The sequence below is a fragment of the Hippoglossus hippoglossus genome, chromosome 16 (assembly GCF_009819705.1).
Source record: "Hippoglossus hippoglossus isolate fHipHip1 chromosome 16, fHipHip1.pri, whole genome shotgun sequence".
NCBI lineage: Eukaryota > Metazoa > Chordata > Actinopteri > Pleuronectiformes > Pleuronectidae > Hippoglossus > Hippoglossus hippoglossus.
In genome coordinates, this window is record NC_047166.1 from 3,178,026 (window position 1) to 3,204,641 (window position 26,616).

Below are 26,616 nucleotides of genomic sequence, written 5' to 3' on the forward strand. Positions count from 1 at the left end.
GTTTGACGGAGTCCCTCCACAAGACAAGATGACGGAGGAGATCTGCTTGTAAAGGTTGAGAACAAACCAAAGGTTCCCTCATGTGTGTTCCTCCCTCCCGCTGAACGAGTTTCTATAATCACAGAAAATCCTCCTGTATTCTACCTCCCAAGCGTAGTTAGCAGGAGTGGATGGAATCATAAATTATTTAAAGGCTCAGGGTGCGGTGTGTGTACACGGGGAAATGTGATTCACAGAGAACACAAGATAAAATGAAGATTAATGTCCAGTTCAGCGGCGTCTGGTTCAGCAGATGACCCAGACGCATCATTTGCACTTATCAGGCTGCAGCAGAAAGGTCGGAGTCCGGGATGTCTTGTATTTTACTTTTTTTTTAAACGGCAAAGCTGGAGCAAAGAGACAAACACGAGTTCAGCAGATTGCAGAGCCGCGGTCTCGTAGGTGCCAAGTGAAACGGCTCCGAGCGGCAAAAAGGTTCCAGTTCATTTGCCGCCATTATCTTTTAATTTAGCTGCTCAATCACTAAGTTGGGGTTGCAAAACTCTGGGAACACTTTCTCATCCACTTGAATTGGGAAAGTGTTATTGTTGTTTTGTCGTTGTAATGTTTGTGCTCTGATGATTGTCTCATTTTTTAAATCGGTCAACAGTTGAAAATCCTGTTGTGTGCAGCAGCCAAAAACACACTCAGCATTCAGAAGTCAGTCTTTTCGAATAACCTCTTAACATTTCAATCCATTCACAGAGATATAGAAGAACATTTACTTGTTACTGGAACAATCTCAAGCTCCTGATGAAAGCTTACTGGATGCCAGTCGGTTCTCTGTGAGCTTAATAGACAGAACGCAACAAAGTCAAATGACTCACTGTGATTCGGTGCCACAGGAAATAAAGTACATATGTCATCAGAGCCTCGGTTTCATGGCGTCTGGAGGGAAAAGCACAGAACGTCACATGTTGTGAGTGTCGTCAAACGAGCGTCTCTCCACAGACCGAGGCTGATTTGTGGAGCGGTGGTGCTGTCCGTGGTGCTGAAGAAGCTTCCTCTTGTTTTTACAGTACATCATTTGTTGTGCAGCTCTGACTGTTGTTGGAACCCGTCAAAGATGTTTCTGGTCAAAGTGTTGAGGTGGATTTCCGTCAGACCACTGTCACCAGCAGGGGTCCGGTAACAGGATGGGAGCCAGCGTGGAGACCTTCATTGTACAACAACAGACAGAAGCTCTCTGGGTGTAGAACATTTCACTTTTGTTGGAGCTGTGAACACACACACACACACACACAAATGGGTCTTATTAGGTTGATTGACATTTAGCCGTGTTTTTCAGCTATCAAAGAGCAACATGAGACTTTTTAACAGAGCTGGAGGAGGTGAAATTATCTGCATTCAACATACGTGAGCGTTGGAAGTGAAAAGAAAAACAAACTACTGGAGTAGAGTGCAAACCTCCACCAAGGCTCAGCATTCAACATAAAAGGAGTGGGCATCTAAAGCGGCTTGAAAAGAGTGCGTACTACGAGCAAGACCAGATTAATAAATAGGAGCGGATCAGCTGAGCTATAACTGACGTGGGCTGGAATATAGATCTGCTGCTCTCCGCTGACGAACTGGAGTGTGGCTGCGCTTGACCCGCCTGAACCAACATTAGGCTCAATTCCCTAATGATGCTAATGCTTTTTACTGTGTACACCTCACAGGGCCTTGTCAGGAAAATATCAGTGGAGTTCACCAGTCTATTATAAGATTCCCAGTAGGTGTTGAGCTGAAGAACCACTATCATTTCCCTACTCGTCGCACCAGTCTGTGATCCCCTGTGCCCTGTGTTAAAGCACCTGCCTTCATTACGCCGCTCCTCTCATTTATGCAGCTTCTTTTAATCTGACACCTGCCTGTCGTTGTGTAAAAGGTTATGGCCCTTCTGTCGTGGCAGCTTCTGACGCCTTGTATCTCCCCAGTAGATTTCACGAACCTTAATGGAACGTGTCAACATTAAACAAGGTCTGAGTTTGTACATTTTTCCACCAAAGCAAACGTATAAAGAAGCAGCAGCTCTGGTCTCCTGGACCATCTGTTGCTCCGGGGCATCATTTCCTCGCCTGCACTCGGGAGTGACTTGATATGGTTATTGTTTATTTTCTTTTTTTTCATATCTTCATCTGGCCCCGTCCGACTGGCAGGTATTCTTGATCAGTGCACCCATGGGATCCCGGCAGAACTAACAGACGTGGCCGTGTGCACCCTGCTTATGCAGATGTGCCCCGTCTCGTTCGCAGATGGATCTGAGCTGTCTTCCTTCCACAGCCTCAGGCAGTGAACCTCGCAGAGTGCATGTCACACACACACACACACACACACACACACACACACACACACACACACACACACACACACACACACACATAAACACTGACTGTCAGAGCCCAATAGAAACCAGAGACACAACAGAGACAAATATGTCAGTGCCTCAGGCTCGGGCTGCGATCATCCTATCGAGAAAGCTGTTGTGGTGTGAGGGGGAATAAAACAACAGTGTCTGCTTATTGATTCTGACAGTCTGTGTGCTGAATGTGTGTTCGTATAATCACATTGATGCTGTGGAATTTGTGTAAAAAGAAATGATTTGGCGGTTATGATGTTCGACAGGAGCTGCGTTAAACCCAGTCAATCATCTCCCCGCCGTGATTTCTTAACGGAGGCTGTTTGTTTTTTGACGCCGATAGATCGCTGAAGGGCCTCGAGGCCAAAGACGCCTCTGAAGGGTCCTTGAAGAGCTGCACCAGCTTTATGCTAAATTAAACAAATGACGTTCCTGTTGTGTAGTCTGTAATTTTGATTATTAAATTAATCGGGTCTTATCTTTTCCCAGCAGACCTTGTTTTCCGTGCGTCTGTACCACTCTCTTAAAAACTACAGACAGTCCTTTGCTTTGACTTTCCAGTCGTCATCCTGCTCAACCATCTGCTCATTCTTAGAAAACTGCTGCTCACTGGTGCTAATAGCAGCACAGAGAACATAGGCATCAGTCGAGCTGCCTGTCTTAATGTTGTGCTTTGGGACACGCTCCCGGTGCCGTGTTGCGTGCGTCTTTGACTTCGAACAAATCATGACATTTAAAGATCATTAGGAGATTGTGACACTGACTGGAAGCAGCCAGTCGGTTAAAAACAGATGCCATTAGTGGACGTCTTCATTCATTTCACTGGAGTGCGTTTCCACAGTGACACACACACACACACATGTGAACTGGTGGGAAACACAAGAAGGAGACCGTGTCATATGAAATTGTGCAGTTGAGCTAAAATACCCAAAGCGCCTTGTAAATAAACTTTGTTTTCCCTTCGAACGAACAATAAAGCCATTGTGACAAGCAAAGATAAAAGAATTTAATGTCACAGACAGAAATGACAACAGGAGAAATAAAGGAGGAGACGCAGTGGAACAACAAATTTATACGTAATAAAAAATGCATAAACGACAACACAGTATTACAACTAGCTTTCACACCCCCATGGACGGGCTTCAGCCGAGCGTTGTGCTGTAAGTACTCTGGATGGGATTGTGGCAGTGGAAGCTCTCCAACCTGCTTTGACTCACTGCCCTATATGTTAAACTTGTAAAACACACAGATTGGTTACAAAGGCGATTATAGAAAAACAAAATTAAGAATGAAAGTCTTTACCACAGACTTTGGGGCTTTTTAACTGTGCAAAACTTTTACATTCACAAAAAACAATCTGTAACATTTAGATTCTCCAGCTCACGTTGTCTAAATATTAATTTGAGTTATGAGAAAAATGTAGAGATGTTTGTGGAAACTCAGACACACAAGAAGAGACACGGACAACACCAGAGGTCTCACACACTTTACATTCTCTCCCCCTGCACCAGGTGTGTGAGGAATTTGAACCAACAATCAATGCTGTTGTTTTTCCAGCGAGGACAGTCTCGCCAAAACATTTTGGCTTGTGTTTGTGTGATTTGTACAGACACACAAACACGGGGGGGGAAGGAAAGCAGAGAAGATGAAATCTAAAACTCCGGCAGTCTGAAGATGATGTTTGATATTCAGAGCGTGTTGTGCAAAAGTCGAGCTGTATTTTTAAACTTCAGTGTTTTTACCTGAATGAAAATATTACTTTAATGCGCACGTCCGTTCACGAAGCTCATCCTCAGACATAAACCACTTCTGAGCAGCGCAGGGACATAAAACAAAGCATATAAATATGAACTATTTAATCATTTTCCTGCTTATCGGACTGCTCATCTAGTAAATAGCCTTTCTCTCCTTTCCGTTTACACTTTGATTGTGTTTAGATCTTGTATTTTTCTTTGCGCTGCTTGTTTTTGTCTCCATATTCTCTGCCAGCTTCGCCTTGATAAGAAGATCCTTGATCTCAACAGACACCTGAGCTAAGAAAAGCTTTATATACCGTGGTTAGCACCGGGTTCAAGTGTAGAAACAGTTCTCCAGTGTCAGTTCACAGGTTGGATTTCAACAGCTTTACGTCCTGTTGAAGTGTCCTCGAGCGAGACACCTGTTCACTCGCTTCTCTGCAGACGTGAGCATCAGCTGAAACACAAAACGTAAAACGTATCCTCCCTCTGCTGCAATCGGCAGCTGTTTCTTTTTTCCTGGGGACCGTTCGCTTGTATGAAGACACCGGAGGATTTGTTCCGCTCCGGAGGGATTTAGCTCCGTCTATTGGTATTAAAAATAAATCTCTCCTTGTGTCACTGTTGCATTATTACATTTTGCCTGTGAGGCTCCCTATCGCTTCCCTGATAACGCCATGCTAACGAGCATGGGACGCCCAGAGGAGAAGGCTCATTCTTAGCAACATTAAATCTGACCCAGATGATCGTAGCGTCAGCCAGACATGAGGAAACAGAGCGGCAACATCTGGCTGTGAGAACCAGCGGCGCAGCATCGAGGAGATCAGATTACAAGATGTCTTCCAGCAGGTCTCTCTCTCTATTTATCCTGGTCCAGTTGTATATGCGGGGACCTTAGGTGCTTAAATGACTGGAGATTAACCGTAACCCTTGTTCAATAAACCTCGACCTGACCCTGTATCCTGTTCTATCAGAAGGATTATCATTTACTGATACCAGAATCCAGCTAGAACAAGGGAGTGTCTATGCTGAGGGTGATCTGCTGCTTTATCCTTAAGGAGCTCTGCGTATTACAGTTTCCTCAGCAGAGAGAAATTAATGAAATCATCCTCGTACAGAGCTGCTGGACATTTCCTGGAGGTTTACCAGGGCTCCGCTGGGGGAGGTGACCATCGCTTCTTTATATATTTCAAAGTGCTGTCAGCCAGATGGCGGACATCAGTCATCAACTGGATGTGATTACAGAGGTTTTCATCACTTGTTATTGCCCTAGATTGTGTCTGGAATAATTACATTCCGTATTCAAGCGATACAGAGATGGACAGTGCACAGTCATATTTATTCAAGGGGAAATAAACGGTGTATATTACTGGTAGTCACCATTTTAAATGTCTTTGCTATGTGAAAATTACCTGGGGGGGGGGGGGTTTACAGTTTGCGTAAAGAATTCCGTCAAAACAAGGTTTAAGAAAGTCTGTTGACAGTAAGCACGACTACGGAGACCCTGAAGTGCACGTAACAAGGAGGAACGGAAAAACACGAGAACAAGTAACACTACAGCAACAAAAAGAAAAAACACACACCAACAAATCACATAACACAGTGGGAAATAAAACACAACGGCAGATAAAATGTAATATAATCGCAAATCACAGAACACAACGACATTAACTCCTGACAGAACCGGGCGGTAGCTACTGGCGATTCTTGTGATTTGCTGTTGTGTTTTCCTATTTGTCGTTTTTTTTTTGTGCTGTAATGTTGATTTGTGTTTCTGGTTCCCCATTTGTTAAAAGCACATATTACACACATGTTTATTAACCTATTAATTGTCGTACCAACAAAAGAAAAACACATACAAGGGACTAAAGTTTAATAAATGTACTTTATATCCAGATTTACCCGAACAGAGAGTTCAATTACTCTGGAGTAGAAGATACTTCCACAAGTTAAATTATAAATATAATTATTTATTATTAACCACACGTCTTTGCAGTCATGATAATGATCAATGATTTTTTTTATGTCAAAAGGCAAATCAAGAAGTTCCTTGACTCTATAATGTTCTATATTCACTGTGTTCACTTATGGTTTATTTTTCTGACTTCGGTTCATCTGGCAGTCGTGTTCAAAGCCTTCCGTCCCCCCCCCCTCGTTAAATTGTTGCTTCCTGTGAGTGATGAATAAAAATATATGCATATGAAACACTTGGGATTTCATCTGTGTATAAGACGAGATTTTTACAGGGTCTCTGCGCCTAATTATGTTGGAAAAGAAATTCCTACCCCAGTTTTAAAACAAGCTTTAAATTCAGTATCTTTAAGATTCTGAGTCCAGAGAGCGGCGTCTTCTCCGTCAGAAACCAGTGATTTCAGTCAAGGGTTGTTTTTACCATTGGTTATATTCAGTGGTAATAACAGTGTTTACTGGGGGGGTGAGTGTAAATCCTCAGAATCAAGAATCACCCAGTGTTTTGGCCTCAGACCTCTTACTGCTGTGTTTCTGGTGAATATGTAGCTCATCACAAGTCCCCAGCAGCGTCACTCTGCAGCCCTGCTGAGTGTGTGTGTGTGTGTGTGTGTGTGTGTGTGTGTGTGTGTGTGTGTTTCTTCAGGTGTCCAGACGGCCCTCGCCCCAGCACATTGCGACCGTGTCAGCTGCCCTGCAAGAAGGATTGCATCGTGACCCCGTTCAGCGACTGGACGCCGTGTCCGGTCACCTGCGACGAAGGTACTGGGAAATACATTTTAATCACCAGCAGGGAGGGATGACCCAGCCGAGGTGGAGTTTTACTTCCCCACACAGATCAGGGGGGAGGGAGTCGAGGTTATTTACTCCTCAGGTTCTTGATTCATTTGGCTTTAGTAGTTTTACTTTACTTGATTTAGAAGATAGTGTTTGACAAGAGTTTCTTATTCTTACAGAGATAACTATCATATTACAGGTCACAATAGTTTATGGTCATGACTTTATTCTGGTGCAGTTGTGTGGAGAGACTACGGAGGCGTGACCCTCTGCACAGAGCACAAGCACATTAACTACCACACAAACACATGCACTCACATCTTGTTACACATGATTAGTTTGACAGATTGACACGTACGACCATCTCCACTCCGACCTCTTTCATTACACCTGGCAAACTGACTCGCCCGCGGCTACAAGTGTCGGCGACTGCGCGGCAGTTGTTGTTTTCACGCTGGGGAAAAAAATGAGGTCACCTTTGTCAGGCAGCCAGTGGCGGCGCGTTCAGACGCCGGGCGAACGCATTACATCGATTTACGACCGAAAATCATTATCGTCCATATTTTGATGACCTCTTCATTTGACACCCGGGCATAAATCTCTACAGTCTGAGCATGCTGGGCCGCTGGCCGTGCATTTTAATGTGATGCTGTTGATGCCTTCACCTTGTGCAGAGGATTGCACGCCCGCCCACATGCAAAGCTTTAGAGCCGAGTTCGGGACCATCCAGAGGCTCGTTCCGTCTTAATGAACGACTCGAGGGCATCTCCACACATGTAAATACCGTAAATTTAATCGAAGTCAATTCTGAACTCTAATAGGATTTTTCTCCATCATCATCGTTGCTGGCTTGATATCCCGAGTAGTCAGACGTGCGTGTTGTGTGTGATAGCTGTCAATTGGATTTGGCAACGTTAGACTCTGAGTCCATTAGAAGTGTTTCCTCGCTCATCACTCTGACTCTTCCCTTGTCCATGCAGATATTTCTTATTTTAATCCGGTAATTGTCTGTGTGTCTGTACAGCTGGTAACCCTGTGAAGAGCAAGCAGTCGAGGAAGCGTCTCGTCATCCAGCTGCCGTCCAACGGAGGACAGGAGTGTCCGGAGCTGCTGGAGGAGGAGAAGGACTGTGAGGTCCCCAAAGTCTGTCCAGGTTTCAGGTGAGGGCCCTGATTCATGATTCTGACTATAATGATTATCATGCGAGTTACGTGAGTCTTTCTCTCCGTCCTCGAAACACAAGCACACATTTAAACACGTAATAATGTTGCCCTCCATTTCTGAGACAACTTTGTCTGCGGATTTCACTGATGTCGGGAGATTTTCAACAATATTTGGCTTTCGAGAAATTGCGTCATTAGAATTGTTCCATCTTTGCATCGGACAATGCTCATGACATGGAATATGTGTCTCTGTATTAACATTGTATGTAATCTATGTAAAATATTTGCATCGCATTTAGAGTAAACGCACAATAGATATATCTGGGATTATGTCTAAATTTAAGATTATTCTGCATTATTATATCTGTTTAAGAGCCGATTTATCAGCTGATACGAGTCTTTCACAGACATAATGTTTGGTATGTTTGCCGATATGAAAAGTTTTAGTTTACAGAATAAACAATGTAGAAACGATGTCCACAAAAATCCATATTGGTTAGACTCTACTCTGTTTCTGTGATACTTCTTGGTACATTTAACAAACTATAAATACAGACATGTAATTGAATCTATATAAAATATTGTTAATATTGTCTGAGAAATCACAGTGAAGTGTTTTACTCCAATCGGGCCTTTATGCTGCAGAGTGCATTGATATGAACGAACTGTCCTGATTTGTACCAGGTGGAAAACCCATAAATGGAGGAAGTGCCAGCTGGTGCCGTGGTTCCTCCGACAGGAGAGTCCCACAGCGCAGGAGAGCTGTGGACCCGGACTTCAAACGAGAGGTACACAATCCAATCTCTCCGTCTCCCACGTCCCCTCTGCAGCCGTCTCTGAACCGTCCCTCATCAGCGTAAATTCAATCTTTGCTCATTGCGCTGCATCTGGAGCGCAGCCACCAGGCAGCAGGCGGACGTGCCAAGGTTTAGAGAAAGGGCCAATTTGCTCAGTCACACATCAAGTCCTCCCACTTACACCAAGCAACACAAACTGGGGCTGACACCTCCGTTCCAAATATAAACAAGTTTAAAAACATCAACAAGAGACTTATTTTCCTTCTTTTGCTTATTTTTATTTCATGTAATCCTCCGAAGTCCGGGAAGGAAATGTGTTCACGTCGCATCAGCGCATCTCTGGAGACTTGTTTGACAGTTTTTTTTTTTTTACACCTCAGGCTCTTGTCATGAAATTTTAATGGAATGTCTCTTGTTGAAATTTGGGAGAAGATGCTGCTGTAGCATGCGGCAGCACGACTTCGTGTTTATACGGGCACATGCATACGTGACAGGTGCTTTAAAGAAGCTGCGGTTGTCCCTCTTTAAAAAAAAAACCAAAAAGTGTATTTCCTCTCGCCTTTTAAAGGAGGATGGATGTACCATGTAGTCCTGGGAGGCTTTCAGAAAAATCCAATTTCAGCGAGTCACGCAGAATGATCAATTTCATTATGCTCCAGCTCCTATAGAAGGCCATTATTAGTGCTCATATTTCTGTGTCTTCTTCGACTAACTTACATTAATGGATGGAAGAGCGAGTCCATTTATGAAAAAGGCTCCCAGGTCCATTTGAACCTCGCTCACAGTCGCAGATCCTGTGCAGCTTTTCACTGATATGATTCCCTGAGACGCTTGATGTCTCCTGCTCGTGTTCTCACACCTCTGACACTTTTAAATGACTTTTCTTCTTTGTCGCTGACTTAAAACAAATGAGACTCTCCGTCTTCTCTGCTTTGTGTGTTTTCTGAAAAAATGTGTCGTGTTGCTTATCTGGACAGAAACTTTCCTAATAGAAAAAGAAACACTTCAATGGCACTTAAATTAAAAACAACTGGGTACATGTACAATTCTCTCTGTCTTTCACACACACACACACACACACACTCACTCGTGCAAGGTGAGACCTGACCTCACACGCCATCACACAGAGGCTTTCTAAACCAATAGCAGTGCCCACGGGGGTTCAGCAAAAAAATGTGCTTAGAGATTGATTTTTCTATGAAGGTACAGGCCTGCAGAACGTCCGCATCACAGGGAAAATGAAATATCGCAGCAACACCAGTAATACCCTTTATTGAAAGAACAAAGAATGGGATGATGAAAGCAGAGACAAACCGACTCGTGGGCCTCAAACCAAAATGCATTTGTGTCTGTTATACTCTGATATTTGTTATTTAGCCCCTTGTGAGATTTGATCTGAAGACCATGGTTTCGGATTTCAGCATTTTTCACTGACTTAGTTTCCCTCTAAAGCTAAAGTTGACATGATGTAGCTCAACCGTCACTTACTATTTGCTTTCTTACTGAGTCCACTCTCATATCTGTCGATTAAAATTAAGATACAGCCAACGTATGATTATATTTACTCATATGAAGATCAGGAGCGTGGAGACACAGCTAGCACGGCTCCGTCTGAAGGTGCTAAGGTGTCAAATTACACCTACCAGCGGCACTTTAAACCAATTAACGTGATCTACTATATCCTGCAATTTGTGCTTTAATGAGGCGGAATGTGCTGCACTATTAAATTAGACAGCTTCAGACCCTTTAACCTTAGATCACCGTGCTGCTGCTGCTGTGGCTTTGTACCAGGTAGGAGTGAGAATGGTCTTAATCGAATCAACTGACTCTGTTTATAAAAGCACATTTCTCTCAGTGTCGAAGTATTTTTAACAGCTCAAGGTACTGAGATGTCAAAAGAAGAAGTATGTATATATACTGTATATATGATGCTATGTATAAAGATGCTTAATATGAAGCCTTGTCGTAAATCGTATCATAAACTGGTTGTATATGTTTTATCCGAATAATACAGGAATACATGTTCTGATTGGAATAGCTTTAAATAAATAACTTTACTTTTCTCATCGTATGAAACTGCTTATGTTTAAGTAATGATTTTCCATTATTTCCTTTCATTTAAATCCTTATTTATTTCTAGATTCATCCTTTTTTCACGTTAGTGTGTGGGATTGTGTCTAGTCTAGGATTTTAACTTTTGTCTTTTGGTCTTTCTTGTCCCTACTCTTGTTTTTTGTGTTGTAACGGTTGTGTCCCCGTGTTGTTGTCCCTTGTACTGCTCTGTCTCCCATTTGTACGTGTTTGGGATTCCCCCCCAAAGCCAGATGATTTGTCTCAAGGACGAAACAATAAAGCTGCCAGTGGTAGTGGAGCAAACAGTTTGATATCTTCCTTCTTCGGGTGAAGAAGTGTAAAATAAGGATAAATATAAATAGATGGAAGTTGAATATAAGTACCTCACAGATGTATTTACAGTCAGTATAAGTCCTCTGACGGGTTCATTTCTTGCTTTATTACCATACATTCTGCTCTGCTCACTTCCTGCTGTGTCCATCAATCAGTCTGCTGAAACAAACACACATTAGATGATGTAATGGCCTGTACACATTCTAATGGAGCCTTTCTTTGTTTGTGTTTTTTTTTACAACTTCCTCGACTTGTCCCAGCTGTGTCCTGTCGCCAGCTGGACGGAACGCAGGCCGACATCGGCGAGTGTCTGAAGTACGCCAAGGCCATGCCAGTCATCACTCAGCACTGTCAGCTGCCCTGCCAGGATGACTGCCAGCTGACCAACTGGTCCAAGTTCTCCTCCTGCACGGCTGACTGCGTCGGCGTCCGCACCAGGAAGAGGGCGTTGATAGGTGAGAGCAGAAAGCGCCGCAGCACGGACACCGTCGCACCGTAATCTCTTTTCTCAGACGAGCTTATTTGCGCCGCAGTTTGTGTTGATGAGGTACGAGGCGGTTTGGGGCATAACGTTGACGGGCAACCTTCCAAGAGACTCGCAGTAAAGTGAAACACGACGGCATAAATCTGCTCAGATGGTTCTTGCCAGCTAAATGCTCCGGTGGGATTAAAGCAACAAATCTGAAATAACTCCACAGCCTTTGTTATCCATCAGATTGTCCTCGGAGAGTTGCCTCGTGCATCACAGCCATAAAAAGCAAATGATGAAAGTGGTGCAATGCATTAATGCACCTCCACAAGGTGTTCCTGAGGGCGCGGAAAAGTCAACTTTAAACTGGGAGGAAGTGGAATTGAACAGCTTTTGTTTTATCCCGAATGTGAAAGTGGAGTTTCCTTTGACCCTTTCACCTCGGTGCTAAAGAGCAGGACGCACACTGACACGTTTTTTTTGGAGATGAGGTCGTGGGTTTTATAGATTTATCCTCAATTCCAGTTGTATTTGGGGAATATATGAGATGTCGGCTTGTCCTTCTCAGATCCTTTTATTGGTGGATAAAATAAGTCTGTTTCCTCTTATTAAGGTCAGTATTCTCAGCTCAATAACAATATAAAAAAAAACAAGTGGCACAAATTCAGTTTCCTCAAAAAGGATCGTAAAAGTGGAGCATGTAACATATTCTGCTGCCGCCTATTGATCGATGTGACCTTTGCAGAGAAATTATAGCCACATACACTATATTGCTCCACAGCAGTATAAAGCTTAGAGGCATGGTTTTGTTTTAAGATGAATTTGTGGAAAATAACAAGGCAGTGAAACCAGCTGGATGAAGACGCTGGAACCCGAAAGCAAAGACTCCACATGTTCTTATTTGTATGGGAAACATCCTCTAATGATAAAGTGCCAGAAGGGAAATGTTTCTTTGCATCAATCAATGATGGTTGACATGTCTCAGGATAAAAAATGTCGAGATGCTTCAGTGAAAGATCGCTGTGCTTGGAGCCATTATTCCAGCGTAATCTATCCTCGGAGGTTGCCGTGGCTGTCAGTGAGTACACTACACCGAACAAGTAGCCTCGGCACCTCCGTGTGAGACCCACAGAGACAGAAATCCACCGACACCAGCTCACACGTGGAGTCACCTCTCCTCCAGCAGTTTGGGCTCATCTCTGTTCCTCTCCACTCCCTCAGGGAGGAGCAAGAAGAAAGACAAGTGCAAGAACACGCAGATGTATCCGCTGAGCGAGACCCAGTACTGTCCCTGCGATAAGTACAACGCCCAGCCGGTGGGGAACTGGTCGGACTGCATCCTGCCCGAGGGGGGCAGGGTGGAGAGCGTCCTGGGAATGAAGGTCCAGGGAGACATCAAGGAGTGCGGACAGGGCTACCGCTACCAGGCCATGGTGTGCTACGACCAGGACAACAGGCTGGTGGAGACCCTGCGCTGCAACAGTCATGGTGAGTGTGTCTGTGTGTGTCTGAGACATATTATCATGTATTTAAACTCATAGTTTTAGTTATTGTTATTACTTTAGAAGGTTTAATGTTCAGAAAACATCACTCTCCTCAGACTGTCCATTGCTGCAGCTCCTCTTCTCAGCCTCTGTCTGAAACACTTGGTTTTGGCTCCTGTCTCTTTAAGGCTCCTCCTCCTGATACAGCCCGTTTGATTGGACAGCTGGTCCACTCTGTTGTGATTGGTCAACCACTTCCAGCGCGTGTAGGAAGTGTCCTGTTCCGTCATTCCTCAGTGTGCGTGCCAGACTAGCCGCTAGCGAATCTTGGGCTTTATGATTGTAGCACGACGTCACAATTCCCCGAAGTTAGGAGTCGAACTCGTGACGAGCTGTTTCAGGAGCTTCAGTGTTTTCTGTGGAGTTTTACTTGTACAACACAGAAGAGCACTTCTCTTGTCTTGGAACAGTTTTTGCCATTCACACATTCATCCGGTGCCTCTATTGGCAGCACAGGAACCGACTGCTGACCTTTCAGTTAGTGGACAACCCGCTCTGCCTCCTGAGCCACAGCCGACCACCAGGGGAAAAAATACATACATCTAGAAATGTCTATCCATGCGGAATCCATTTACTCCAATATCACGGGGGAAAATGGATTTTTGATTGTGGTGCTCACAGCAGTGGAAAGTTAAATACAAAAATAATTCCACATAAAAAACAATCATACACAGTATTTGGGGAATTCCATTAATACAACAAATGTTATATGGTTTGAATCACTGCTTAAAGTCGGATGTGAGGTCTTTGACTTGGTGTCGGGTTTGAACCGCTGCTGCAGAAATGACTTTGTTCTGTGTGAAGATAATTTACTACAGATTTCAAGGTAATTACTCTGCAACTTGCTCTGTTGTAAGATAATCTTTACAAATGTGTTGTTGTTCAGTCAGTTGTCGAACTGAGTAATAAAAATAAGTTCCTTCATAGAAGATGTGATCTGACCCTTTATAATCGACCTGTAACTAATGATGGAGGCGACAGAAACAGATTTATTTCTCTCTCCAGTTTCGATTTCAGTTTCAGGTGAGAAATATACTGTAGAACACAGAAACGCTGCAGATGCAAGAATATATATTTCTGTTTTGTTGAATATTCATGCGAATTGAAAGATTTTGTTTCTGCACATGTGAGAGCCGCCGCCCCCCCCCCACACCCACCCCCCTCACCCCCACGCAGGCTACAGCGACTCATTTCAGATTCTGGATTTCACGTGAGCAGGCTCCTTGTTTCCCCGGCTCATTCATGTCAGAATCATTTGTCACCTCGTCGTGAGGTCGGATCTTAGATCCAAAATACTTCAAGAAAAGAATCCGAGCTCGGAAACTCGTTGTGGAAATTGCTGTGAAATAGAAAGCGGGAGACGTTCAAATAAATACATCAGTTGTTGTGCACATAAAAACATGCTTTTTAGTCTCCGAGTGTGAGTCACAGATTCGGGTGCGTCAGTTAATCTGAGTGTGGGTGTGAGAAGTGCGCAGTGTAAAGATGAGGTTGTGGTGTTTGTGTGTGTGTTTGTCAGCCTGTGTGTATCTTTACACCTCTGTGAATGTTTGTGTGTGTGTGTGTGTGTGTGTGTGCATCCATGCATTCATCTTCAAGCATCATTGAGCTTGATAAAAAAGAGAGAGAGAGATATTCCTTGAGGTGCACACACACAAACAGAGTCTTGGCGTTAGTTCATGTGAATCTGGAAGATATCATTAAAATCTCTCCTTTCTCCCGTCATTCAGTCGCTCTACCCTCGTTCTCTCTGCCCCCCCCCTCCCTCCTTCATCTTCCGTGCCATTTTCTCCGTCGTCACTTTTAATCTTGATGGAGGAGGAGACACGGCCCCTCCCGCTGACTCAGTGCCCTCAGCTGTGATGTCGATCAGGCGAACCGTGCCACCCTTATCTCCGTATTCCACCGACATCCACAGATTAAAAGGGGGGATTATCATTAAAAGTGCACCCCCGATCCAGCTTTGAGGTGTTGCTCACTTTTTTCCGATCGCCTCGTTCCTCTACGAGAGCGAGTGAATATTTCAAGGCACGATAACACTGGATGTTCTCCAGAGCCGCTCTGAGTTACCACAGTTGCAGTGAGAAACAATTTAAGAACTTCAGAGTGTAATTAATTTAAAATGTTTTAATTAAATTTGTGTGTAAGGTATTTCTTAACCATCTAAATGGTCAAAGATAATCTTAACAGCAGGGATGTAATAATCAGCAGCACGAGAAGCGACTAACATCCAAATGACAAATTCCCTGATTCTATTAGTTCGCGGCAATAACTGCAGCCACAAGAAGATCTAATTAGTGTGTTGTCATGTTGAATATAATCAAGGCAAAGGCAGAGCTGATGCGGGGGGGGGGGGTCGGGACTCGAGACCAATCAACAGACTCACAGCAACAACTCAAGACTGAAACTGTGTCTCGCTGCCGACATGATGTGAAGCTGAATTCACACTGTTGTTGTTGCAGACGAGTTTTGAAAAAAAAGATCTAATGAGGAACAAGGAGCATAACTGCAGATAAGCACGGAGCATAAAGTCTCTACTGAAACTGATCAGTTCAGATATTTATTGTTCTGCAACAGGAAAATGCACAATTAAGATAATGAAAGCAAAAGAGTCGAAAAGAAAACTCCAAAAGAAACTTCACAGTTAAACTATAACTACAAAATCCACTACATCATGTTTTTTTGTGTGGATCTGCACCAAATTGTTCACATTTTTGAATCCAGATCCATGAATTATTCTCCGGGAAACTGGTGAAATAAATGTTAAAGAAAGCAAAGTGGTTATTTCTTGGCTCACGTCCGATTCTTCCACCAAGTTTTTGGAGATATGTAGTGTTTGTGAAATCCGGCTGAAAAACATAACACTGTTATGTCCCAACCCCTCCCATCGGCAAAATGATGGGTTAAATAGAATGCATACCTCCACCAAGGCACACACATATAAATATACATATAATTCTGTAAATATGGCTGTTTTATTTAAAGATCCTTGAATTATTCCCTGGAAAAATCAGCAGAAATATCAAAAAACAGAAAGAAATTCCTGGTTCTACCCCTTGATCCAAAATTCAATGAGTTCTCGTGTTCGATCCTTTGACCCAAACACAAGGGTACATTTTTTTGTGTAATCCTTTAATGAGACCATAAACACAATCAGTGAAAAAGGCACAACATTGTAATAAACTGTCCTGCCTCACGTTGGGTCGCGTCCAGTTCTTAAACCAACCGTGTTTAAAACAAACCGGAATCCTTCCTTGTCAAAACAACCTCTACTAAACTGAAAAATCGTGGATATCGTTAGAAGAGTTTAGAACGTTTTCTGGGAGGAACGCCAAGGATTCCCAGAATTTATGGAGCGTCAGAGAATTTAGCAAAATGGATCAGTGTGCAAGTGATCAATCTTTTGCACTTTTTTGTTCTTTGCCACGTTAAGTGGTTGTCTTCTGTTTCGGCATCGATCTTTCGTCCTCAAGTCTAAACATTGTGCCAACGTACAGGAACAACAGCGAGTTCTCAGGAGAAAGGAAGGAAGCATACGCGGAAGCTGTTGTTATCATGTCGTTAATAAGAGTGATGTGGATTTTAAAATAGCATATCGTCTTAAGGAGGTACTTACTACTTTAATACAACATTGACAAAATGAAGTTCTAAGTTGTTTATTCTAAAGGGAATCCAGCACATATCCTGTGTATCGCTGGGAGGTTCAAACTGTGAACACAGAGAACACAGGACCACAGAAGGGACAACTGCTCTGGGTGGTTCAGCAGCAGCTTGTATCCAGGTTGCAAGTTGACTTCTAAAGACGACAAGAATGATCTCCCAGTGATCTCCGTCCTGGCCTCGGCCCAAAAGCCTCCTGGGAACTTGGCATGAAACCTAACAAGTTAATATCAGGTGAACTACGAGTGAACTGTCGACCGAGGTGTTTGCTCCGAGGGAAAGATAAGTGACAGGTCCGGTGATCCAGAGTGACGGCACTTGACTGCAGGGCCTACGGTGGGAGGTCAGAGGTCGGGGGAGCTTACTTCAGAGCTTATGCTGAACTCAGCACGGTGTTAATGTTGATCTGGACATAGAGGCACTAGAGTGTAGAGGCCAGTGTGTGTGTGTTTGTGTGTGTGTGTGTGTGTCACTGTGTATTTAGCTGAAGCCAAAGTGTTGCCAGGATTCTAGTCATGGCTGGATTAACAGATGATTTATTTTCTAATCATAATAGCTTTAATGGATCGGTTTGGGGGCAGCAGATTGATCCTTCAGCTTTCCTCCAAGAAGTAAACATTCTCTCCACAGAAATCTAATCCTTCGCCAACTTTATACTGGATTCTTTATTTTGTGACATATTTCCACTGCTGCAGTCATCAAGGGTGAAGTGATTGTCTTTCCAGATCCTGTCTCACGGTTTTATTTGCTCGTATGAAAGGTCTTCAGCGTCTAATACACGTTAAATATGTCTGTATTTATTACTCAGACTAGACTTCGTGGATTCATCGTCTCATTTGTTCCTTTGAGCAACTCGACCACAGCAAAACAGCTGCGAGGGTTATTTATTAATTTTATTGCCGCTCTATTTGGGGTCTGGACGTGACCTGACATGGCTTCGAGTCGGGGACATCACTTGTCAAAACAGTCCACATCAGTTATAGGACAAACTGAGATTCTGCACAAAGAAAACAAATGACGACCAGTCTCCCCTCTAGTTTTCCTCCATTTGTTCCGGCCGAGCTCAGCGGTCAGTGCAGGACACCTGTCGCTGTGTCTGGCAGCTCATGCTGGGTTCCAGATAACTCTGCAGTCGAGACTTTCCAGCCTCCTGCTGGAGAGAGCACAATGGAACGCCACTCAAAGTCAAAGACTTTCTCCTCGGGAGCTCGGGGCGGATCCATACCGTCCAGACGTCACGCAACATTGGCGGCTCCCACAGCGGCGCGCACTGTAAATCATAAAGCATCAACTGAAGGGCAAAGCGAATTATATTTAACACTTTTAAATTAAAGCAATGCAGTATTGAGGCCTCTCGCTGATACACACATGGACCAATCATTCAGTCAGTCAGTCTCAGCTGTCAATCATTACGTTTTACTCCATTTTTACATCATCAAATCACTAATTAAAACCAAATTGATCAGAAACACTTGAACATACATCAGGAAGAACCTGAAATAACAGAAGATATCTGTGAGAAAAATGTATTTGACGTTTACTTTTTCATTTGTTTCCTGCCCCATCCATCAACATGGAGGAGACAGGGTTTATGACCTATAGCTGCAGCCAGTCACCAGGTTCAAGATGCTTTGGCTTCACTTTTGTGGAGCTGTCATGTCGACGCTGCTCTGCTAATAGTTCAAATGTGTAATTACCAGCCGAAGACAGATATACCAGCGTGTCAGCCATGTTTGTCATCAAGCACTTTGAGGTTGGAAATCAGTCATTTCCACCGGGGAACATCTTGATTTCTGAGTCGTCTGGAACGCAGCCTCACAGCAGTGAAGCCTGACGGAGCCGCAGAGGAACCCGCTGAACGTGCTCAGCTTGAGGTTAAAGACATGAAGACAGAAGAAATGTCCTCACACACACACACTGACGAGATTGATTTGTGAGGACTGATTAACCAGCTTTCTCTCCACTTGGCGGGGAAAGTGTGTTTTCGGCAAAGTAAGTCAGTCAGCGTCGCACGACATGTGTCTCACTGTTAAAAGGCCGAGCCGACTGAAAGAGCCCTCATCAGGAAGAGGAAGTGGCTCGGCACTAAGTGTGACACTCCACTTTCCCGCCTCATTCACCTCATCGATTCCCTTAATAAAAGGATAAACTGATTTACAGGCCGGTGCTGCTACACGAGCCAACAATAAGTATCTAGTTCTGATCTCTTTCTCTGTTTAGCTTTCTCTTTGAGCAAGTGGGGGGGGGACGTTTGCATCCCACAAAGCAAAAAGGTTCAGAAGAAGAATCTCCTCTTTCAACACGTGTGACCATGTGTGTACGGAGGCAAACTGAGGAAACCACAGCTCGGAGAGACGGAGAAAGATAAAAGAAGCGTAACAAGCAGATGGTTAAAAACATCCCTGTTGACTGCCGTGACAAAATAGATTGAAATAATGAAGCCGGCCTCCAGACTTAACCACTGCGTTGCGAGTCTTTCTTTTTCAATTTCACATAACACACCGTAAAATTGGGCCTTTGTGTTTTTCATTCCACCGGGCTTGAAATCAATAAGTGCATTTATATTAGTTTGTGAGGTGTCAGTTAATGGTCTGCTGTGCTCCTGCAGCATGTGGCATTTAGAGAGAAGTCAAATGGCTGTTTGTTTGATTGAGAAGGAGAAACTGGGCTTTGGGAGTCGGGGACGAATGTGGCTGCAGAAAGGAAAAAACGTAAAAAACAAGATTCTTCCAACCAGCCCAGTCTGTTTCTCTGCCTGGTAGTTTGGTGTCAGAGCGAACAAAGGTTTTCTCACAGAGCTAATTTCCCCTATAAATCAATTATCTGCTGAATGCTCTTTTTGTTCTGAGATAATTAATAACAGACGACAACGTTCTGTCTCGTTCTTTCAAATTGCCTGAAAAGTGTCGTCGTTTTATCTGCCAGTGTTTCCTCTGGTGAGTTCAGGCACAAATCACCATCTTCTTTACAGTGTACAGCTCACAGCGGAGAAACCAGAACCACCAGCCTCTAAATGTAAATGTGTTTCCATGTCGTCCTTCCAGGTTATATCGAGGAGGCGTGCATCATCCCCTGTCCTTCAGACTGTAAACTCAGTGAATGGTCCAACTGGTCGCGCTGCAGCAAGTCCTGCGGCAGCGGAGTCAAGGTTCGCTCCAAGTGGCTCCGGGAGAAACCGTACAACGGCGGCCGGCCTTGTCCCAAACTCGACCACCTCAACCAGGTAACGAGGCCGGAGCCGAAGCCCGAGAGGAACATTCAGATAAAACCTGCAGCTGCTTCTCTGCTCGACCATGTTTACTGGATATTTGCATATGAACTGTGCAAGATACTTGTGTTTATTACATCTGGAATCCATATGATGTATATACGAGAGAGAGAGAAAGAGAGAGAGAGAGAGAGATGCAGAGATGCTTTGGCTTTGGGGGGGGTCTCATCTCGTCCATCTCTATGTACAGTTTATGTTCTGCAGTTTGTTTCTGATCAGCGACAGTTCAAACAGCCACAGGTTCTGTAACCGGAGCCCAATCAACATATTTATGCTCCAACATGTGTCAGTTGATTCCTCAAGGTGTCTATGATTCACTGAAATGAAATGGTTTCCGGGGCTGTGAGCATCAGCAGATGCAGATTAAGGTTGTTTTGAAGTGCGCCTGCCTGTGTGTGTGTGTGTGTGTGTGTGTGTGTGTGTGTGTGTGTGTGTGTGTGTGTGTGTGTGTGTGTGTGTGTGTGTGTGTGTGTGTGTGTGTGTGTGTGTGTGTGTGTGTGTGTGTGTGTGTGTCTGTGTGTGTGTGTCTGTGTGTAAGTTTACACAGGTATTAATGCCAGAGGCTTTCCTGATTATATCCTCTCAAACGTTGCATTGATTATTACCTCGTGCACTATATGAACAGTTGTGCTCATTAATCCGTCTGTCTCGTTTTAATCCACATCATCGCCCGCTGGATGTGACTCATCGCTCCAGGCCCAGGTAAGAGCTGCTTCTCTCAGCTATTTGTGATGTGGTGGCAGATGTTAAGTGTCACCGATGTCAGTGTGTGTCGCTGATAGATGCACACAGCCACAACATCCTCACTGTAAGTAAACAACAGAGCCTCTGCAGAGTGATGCAGAGGAGGAGGAGCCGCTCCGAGGGCAGGAATAATCTTGTTGGCGGAGTTAAACCGTAGAAGAGCTGAATCACGACATATTAGAGCAAAACTTCGCACACAAACTTGCACGGCTGAGACGCAGCATTTAATACTAATCTGTATATAAATAAAATGTAGGATCCTGATTGTCACACGTCGAGGTTTATCCTGCAGTAAGAATATTTTAAACATTTGTCTGTGTGAATCAATTTAAAAGCACATGACTGAGGTTGTTCTCTCCTCTCAGGTTTACGAGGTGGTTCCATGTCAGAGCGACTGTAACCAGTATGTGTGGCTGGCCGAGCCCTGGAGTGTGTGGAAGGTCAGCAACGTGGACTTAAAGGAGAACTGCGGCGAGGGCGTCCAGACCAGAAAAGTCAGGTATCTGTCCCACTGGTTGTTCTGTCATTCTGCTCATACATATATTAGTTTATTGATATTGATTAAATATATTCTCCATTAATCTTTTAAATAAGTTTGAAGCAAAAATCTAACAAAAAATATTTTTCTATTTGACAATTTGATGCTTTTTCACCGGATATATTAAACTGAATATGGCTTTTTTACTCTCTGTATAATTAATAGGTTAATCGAAAAAATACAATTGGTTAAATACAGTTAAACCTCCAAATTAATGTAACAGTATAAAGTTCTGTGTTCAAAAGACAATTTTAAAAGCTGTAATTTCAAATGTAATGATTTGCTTCTGTATTTTTGTCTATTATTATCGACTTAATACATCTTTTTCCCTTTTTACTTTCTGTATAATCAGTAAGTTAATCAGAAAGAATAATATAATATTAAGATTTATTTAGAAAAATACAATTTTCAAAGGAAAGCAAAGATTATGATGAGAATAACTTCTGTCCTGTTTCTGTTTATTTATCGGATTAAATCAGTTAAAACATAAAACAAAAGTTAAACATAGCTTGCAACTTCATTTCAGGTATTTAATTCAGCTTCTCCATGTTCAGGCTGTGTTTACGTTGACCCTCCACAGCCACATTTACTTTATGTATTTATATGAATAAAACCGACCTCTGTTACTCCGACGATCTCGCTCCACTGAGTGAGAAACACATCCTGTAGTTCTGTCACTGTCATGTCAACACAAAGCCTCCTGCTCATTGGAGCACAACACCAGCTTTTTCTGAACCGCTCCGTGTGGACCGATCCCACAGGTGCATGCTGAACACCATCGATGGCCCGTCGGAGTCGGTGGAGGACTACCTCTGCGACCCGGAGGAGATGCCCCTGGGGGCCAGGGAGAGCCGGCTGCCCTGCCCCGAGGACTGCGTTCTCAACGACTGGGGGCCCTGGAGCCGCTGCAGCCTGGTGAGAGCTGAACCTGGATCCGGAGGCAGCGGAGCTCAGAGGAGATATGGGAGTGTCAGACTCCTGTGAAGCCCTCTGAGATTTATCTTGATATCTTGTTCTTGTCATAAACATGTTCTCTGAGGCTCGAGGAACTCAAACCGTAGCGGGGGCAGTATTATTCCGAGCAGTGTGTGAATGGTTGTCAACAGGTTTGTTCTTGTCCAAGGAGGAATAAAGGAGACATATAAACTGGGAGGCAGGTTTATATGTCTCCTATATTAGACTCAGAACTCCTCATGAGCAGGTTTTCAAATTTACATTCAGTGACACACACACACACACACAAAAAGCATAAAGCTAAATTATCACCCCTCGTTTGTGATGATCATTTGGAAAACAGTGAAAATACTGAGTTACTTTTCATAACAATAGTGATTTATTATAAGAGACACAATGCTGCCGCGACTTCACTTCATAAATGTCAACCTCATCCCCAGGAGATGATGATAAAAAGAGCAGAAGTTGAAGATTTATCTGAGAGACCTGTTCAGACTCAGTGTAAAATATGAAGACTTTACAAATTGAGATTTGTAAAAAAAAAAAAGACCTGATGTGATCACAGCAGTCACACCCCCCCCCCCCCCCCCCCCCCCCCCACAGGCCGCGGCACGTGTGCGATGTGAATGTGTCAGAACATCGTGTTCGGCTCTTCCTCTGCCCCTGACACCTCCGATTCGTGGTAAAAAGCCATTTTAACTGCTCTGGTTACACCTGCTGTTCTCGCAGCAGCACCCCGGCCATTGTTAATCACACCCTATTCTTTCTCAAAGTGCTTGACACAGACTTCCCACACTTCCCATCTCAATATGGAGGCTGCAGTGGCACCAGCGGGGCCTCTCACATCTTTTATTCATCACTCCAGTGATGGAGTTATTCAAAAAGCTGTCATTTCCCCCCCTCAACTCTCCTCAGTGCGAGCAATGACTGTGAAGAATCTGGTGGTTTACCGTTCCTGCAGAATATATGTCTCAGCTTTCCTGTTATTTCCAACTGGAAAAATCCACATACTGGGAATCCCTAGAGACCAGGACCGTGCAGATGCTAAGATAATGTCTTGACAGGAAATCTCACATGAGCATAATCCAGAATCGGGAGCATTCAGTGTGGCTGATGGCTCGGGGACTTGTCTGTTTACTATATGTCTGTATGAGGTTCTTATTACTCTGCAATATGAACTTTCCACGTTTTGCTGGTCTGTCTTTGTTTTCAGCCGTGTACTCGAACCAACAGCCGAATTCGCACAGCGTACCCACTCCGGTCTCCCAGTGTGGGGAGGCAGTGTCCAGACACGACTGACAGGGAGCCCTGCGGCCTGAACCTCAACTGCTTCAACTACTTCTACAACATCACAGGTGAAGGAAACCTAAAATCTTTCAGGAATCTTTGTACTTTTGCAGGAGCTGAGCCTCCTTCTTTATAGCTGCTTTTACACAGCCTGTGCAGGGTGGGGATATTGTGCTTTTATTCCCCCTCAGCATTCTGTATAAAAAGTATGAGCCATCATGGAGGAACAATGCTGATCCACCTTCATATTGGCAGCTGAGTTCGTCACAGAGCTGAGTCAACAAATGTGTAAAGAGCTTGACGGGATAGAAGTTGACACCTTTGTGTTGCACATCAGGACTCACGGTCCAGAGCGCCGGCTTTGTTTCTGTGTACGACCACAGACTGTATATATATAAAATGGACGTTTACTCCGGGTCGGGAAAGTGAATCAGCAGAGGCCGACTCTGTAGAAGTCTGAGAAAAATGATTCAACTCCTCCCTTGATTTATAACGTCAGTAAACATTGTCCTATAAGGTGTTAATGATCTTTATCTCTAGTTTCAAGTCTTCTTCAAGGCAGCATGAGGATCATTTTGTAAATTATCATCCATTTTGAGTCAATTAGACGATAAAGCAACCCTATGCATTGGGGCGTGGACACCATGTGATTGACAGCTAGTACTGTCCAATGGTGATTTAAGAAAAAACGAGGTGTCGTTGGACAAAATGCCAAACTTGAGGCTTCAGAACGGCAGCTAAAAGTTTATAAAAACATATTGTGGCAGATCTACTGCTTCTGGTTGGAGCCGTTTTTTCATCTTGTATCATTTCCCATTTCAGAGCAAGACAAATCAATAACTGACTCATCCGTTCTTCTGCAGCCTTATCATCTGCAAACCTTGCAATGTTCTATCAAACCTCGTTTTGTTTAATGGTGACGTTTTGTTTAATGAGGCTCTTCTGATTCTCGCTCGCTGCAGCTCTCACTCACAGGCGGGGTTTGTTTTTTCACTCGAGCTCCACTTGGAAAGGTCAAACGGACTCACATTACATTTTTCTACAGATCTCTTCAAATGTTTGGCTGCTGACCGCCGGGGGTTCGATGCTAAGCGGCATCTCTGTGGTGATTTCCAAACAGAAAATGTATTTTTTGATTTACTCGAACACAGAAAAGATTCTGGAACTCCTTGTGGAATTTGAGCCGGCAGCTTTCTCAAGCTCTCCCTTGGAATCTGGAGCGAATCACAACTCAACATCACGTGCCACAGAGGCCACCCGTTCACATTTCATTCCCAAAACTGTAAAAAAAAAAAAAAGAAAAAGAAAAGATTTCAATAAAGATAAGCGAAAAGAAAAGATTGGCACTATTCCTATTTTTCGGTTGTTGAAATTTGTATTGTGTTGCCTTCGTTTCTGCTGCCCTACATTCTGCAGCAGCCCACTCTCCTGTCTTCCCTTTGTGTCAGGAGATGAGACACATAATCCCTGCTGCTGGGTTCACAGTGGCACACTGGCTTCCTGGGGTATATGTACATAATATACAAGCTGATTATTATTGGGTAAAACACTCTTTCTTGTTGTTTTTCATTGTTGATGCAGAAACCATTCCTTCAGTGCTTCTCTCCTTTTTACAGCTTCCTCTCTCTCTCTCTCTCTCTCTCTCTCTCTCAGCGTCTCTACCATCGCTCTTTCTTGTTTGCAATCTCCATATTTTTCACTCCCCAGAGGTGCCGCACATTCCCCCAGAATCGAGCTCGCAAACGTCGGCGCGTGGCGTCATCGTTGTCGGCAAAGGACACGCTTCACGAGAGCATCAATCTTTTGTTATTTTTAACAACACGCACGATGCATTCACCTGTAGGAGGCGGTGATGTCACGCCTGTCCATCTGTTAGTTGCTTGAGGTCAAAAAAACTACCTCAAATTTTGTGGAGGAGTGGGATTGACCCAAGAATGAACCCATAAAGATTTGGTGCAAACCCGAATCAGGAATATTTAACGTTGCAAGATTTGGGGGTTATCAATATTTACTTTTGATTTCTCAGGAAATATTTTATAGGTCTTTATGTTACAAATCAGACATGTTTAGGGGATTTAAATCTGTGCAAGTCTAGTGCAGATCCAAATAAAAAGCTGTATCTAGTAAGTCTATAAAAGTGCCATTCAAATTTTAAGTGGCGTTGCCTTTTGTATGTCTGGAACAAAATGTATTTCTCCTTGACAGAAACGTAAGTTCAGCTTCTAATGTTGCTGAACTTTTCTGCTGTTTACTTTTAAACCCCGGTTGCTTCTCAGAGGAAGGGAACTTAAGTCTGAGCGCCTGCCCACACAGCTCGCGTGTGATGTCAGCATAAAAGGCCACTGATGGCAGCTGGATTTATTGGATTTAAGTGAGCGGTTTTAAACCTTAAATGACCTCTTTGCAGAGCAAGTAATCATCTTTTATCGACAGTGATCTGTGCGAGCCAGAGGCTGTTTGGAGTCAGAACAGAAAACAAAATTAAAAAAAAGCTCACACCGATTATTTTACAGTTGGAGTCATTCAACTAAAAGGTAAAGAGCTGAGTCACACTTACAGTACACGGCACGCGCTCGTCTTTCTGCTGCGTCATCCGGGTGGTTCATTAGTATGCGTGACACGTCCCTCCTCAAAGATCCACTCAGAGACAAGAGCAGTGACGGAAAGAAAGCTTTGGTTCATGTCTGCAAAGTCACCAGGGATTAAATTGATAATGTCAATACACCTTTATCAAAAATCTATAAATTGATATTTAACATGAAAATAAATTGTGGAGGACGACACGAAGCAACATGATGCATCAGTGCAAAGATCCACGACAGCTGTTCCTCTCTGTGATTTATTCAGTCGACAAATGTTTGAACTTCGTATCCATTATCGTCATTTACCTACATTTATTTATCAAGTCTGAATAAATCGTGAGCGTAT

The 26,616-nt window shown here is 43.7% G+C and overlaps 1 protein-coding gene across 2 annotated transcripts in view; it reads left to right on the top strand.

Moving 5' to 3' along the window:
* The window catches only part of LOC117777087 (thrombospondin type-1 domain-containing protein 7A), a 120,514-nt gene that overhangs the window by 68,889 nt on the left and 25,009 nt on the right, over window positions 1–26,616 (top strand). For both annotated transcript variants that reach the window (XM_034611609.1, XM_034611608.1), the window contains exons 10-19: window positions 6,728–6,843; window positions 7,883–8,018; window positions 8,706–8,809; window positions 11,485–11,679; window positions 12,915–13,181; window positions 19,942–20,120; window positions 20,862–20,867; window positions 21,275–21,408; window positions 22,209–22,362; window positions 23,615–23,756. In XM_034611609.1, the coding sequence (XP_034467500.1) occupies window positions 6,728–6,843; window positions 7,883–8,018; window positions 8,706–8,809; window positions 11,485–11,679; window positions 12,915–13,181; window positions 19,942–20,120; window positions 20,862–20,867; window positions 21,275–21,408; window positions 22,209–22,362; window positions 23,615–23,756 (1,433 nt within the window). The remainder of the gene's footprint in view (window positions 1–6,727; window positions 6,844–7,882; window positions 8,019–8,705; window positions 8,810–11,484; window positions 11,680–12,914; window positions 13,182–19,941; window positions 20,121–20,861; window positions 20,868–21,274; window positions 21,409–22,208; window positions 22,363–23,614; window positions 23,757–26,616) is intronic.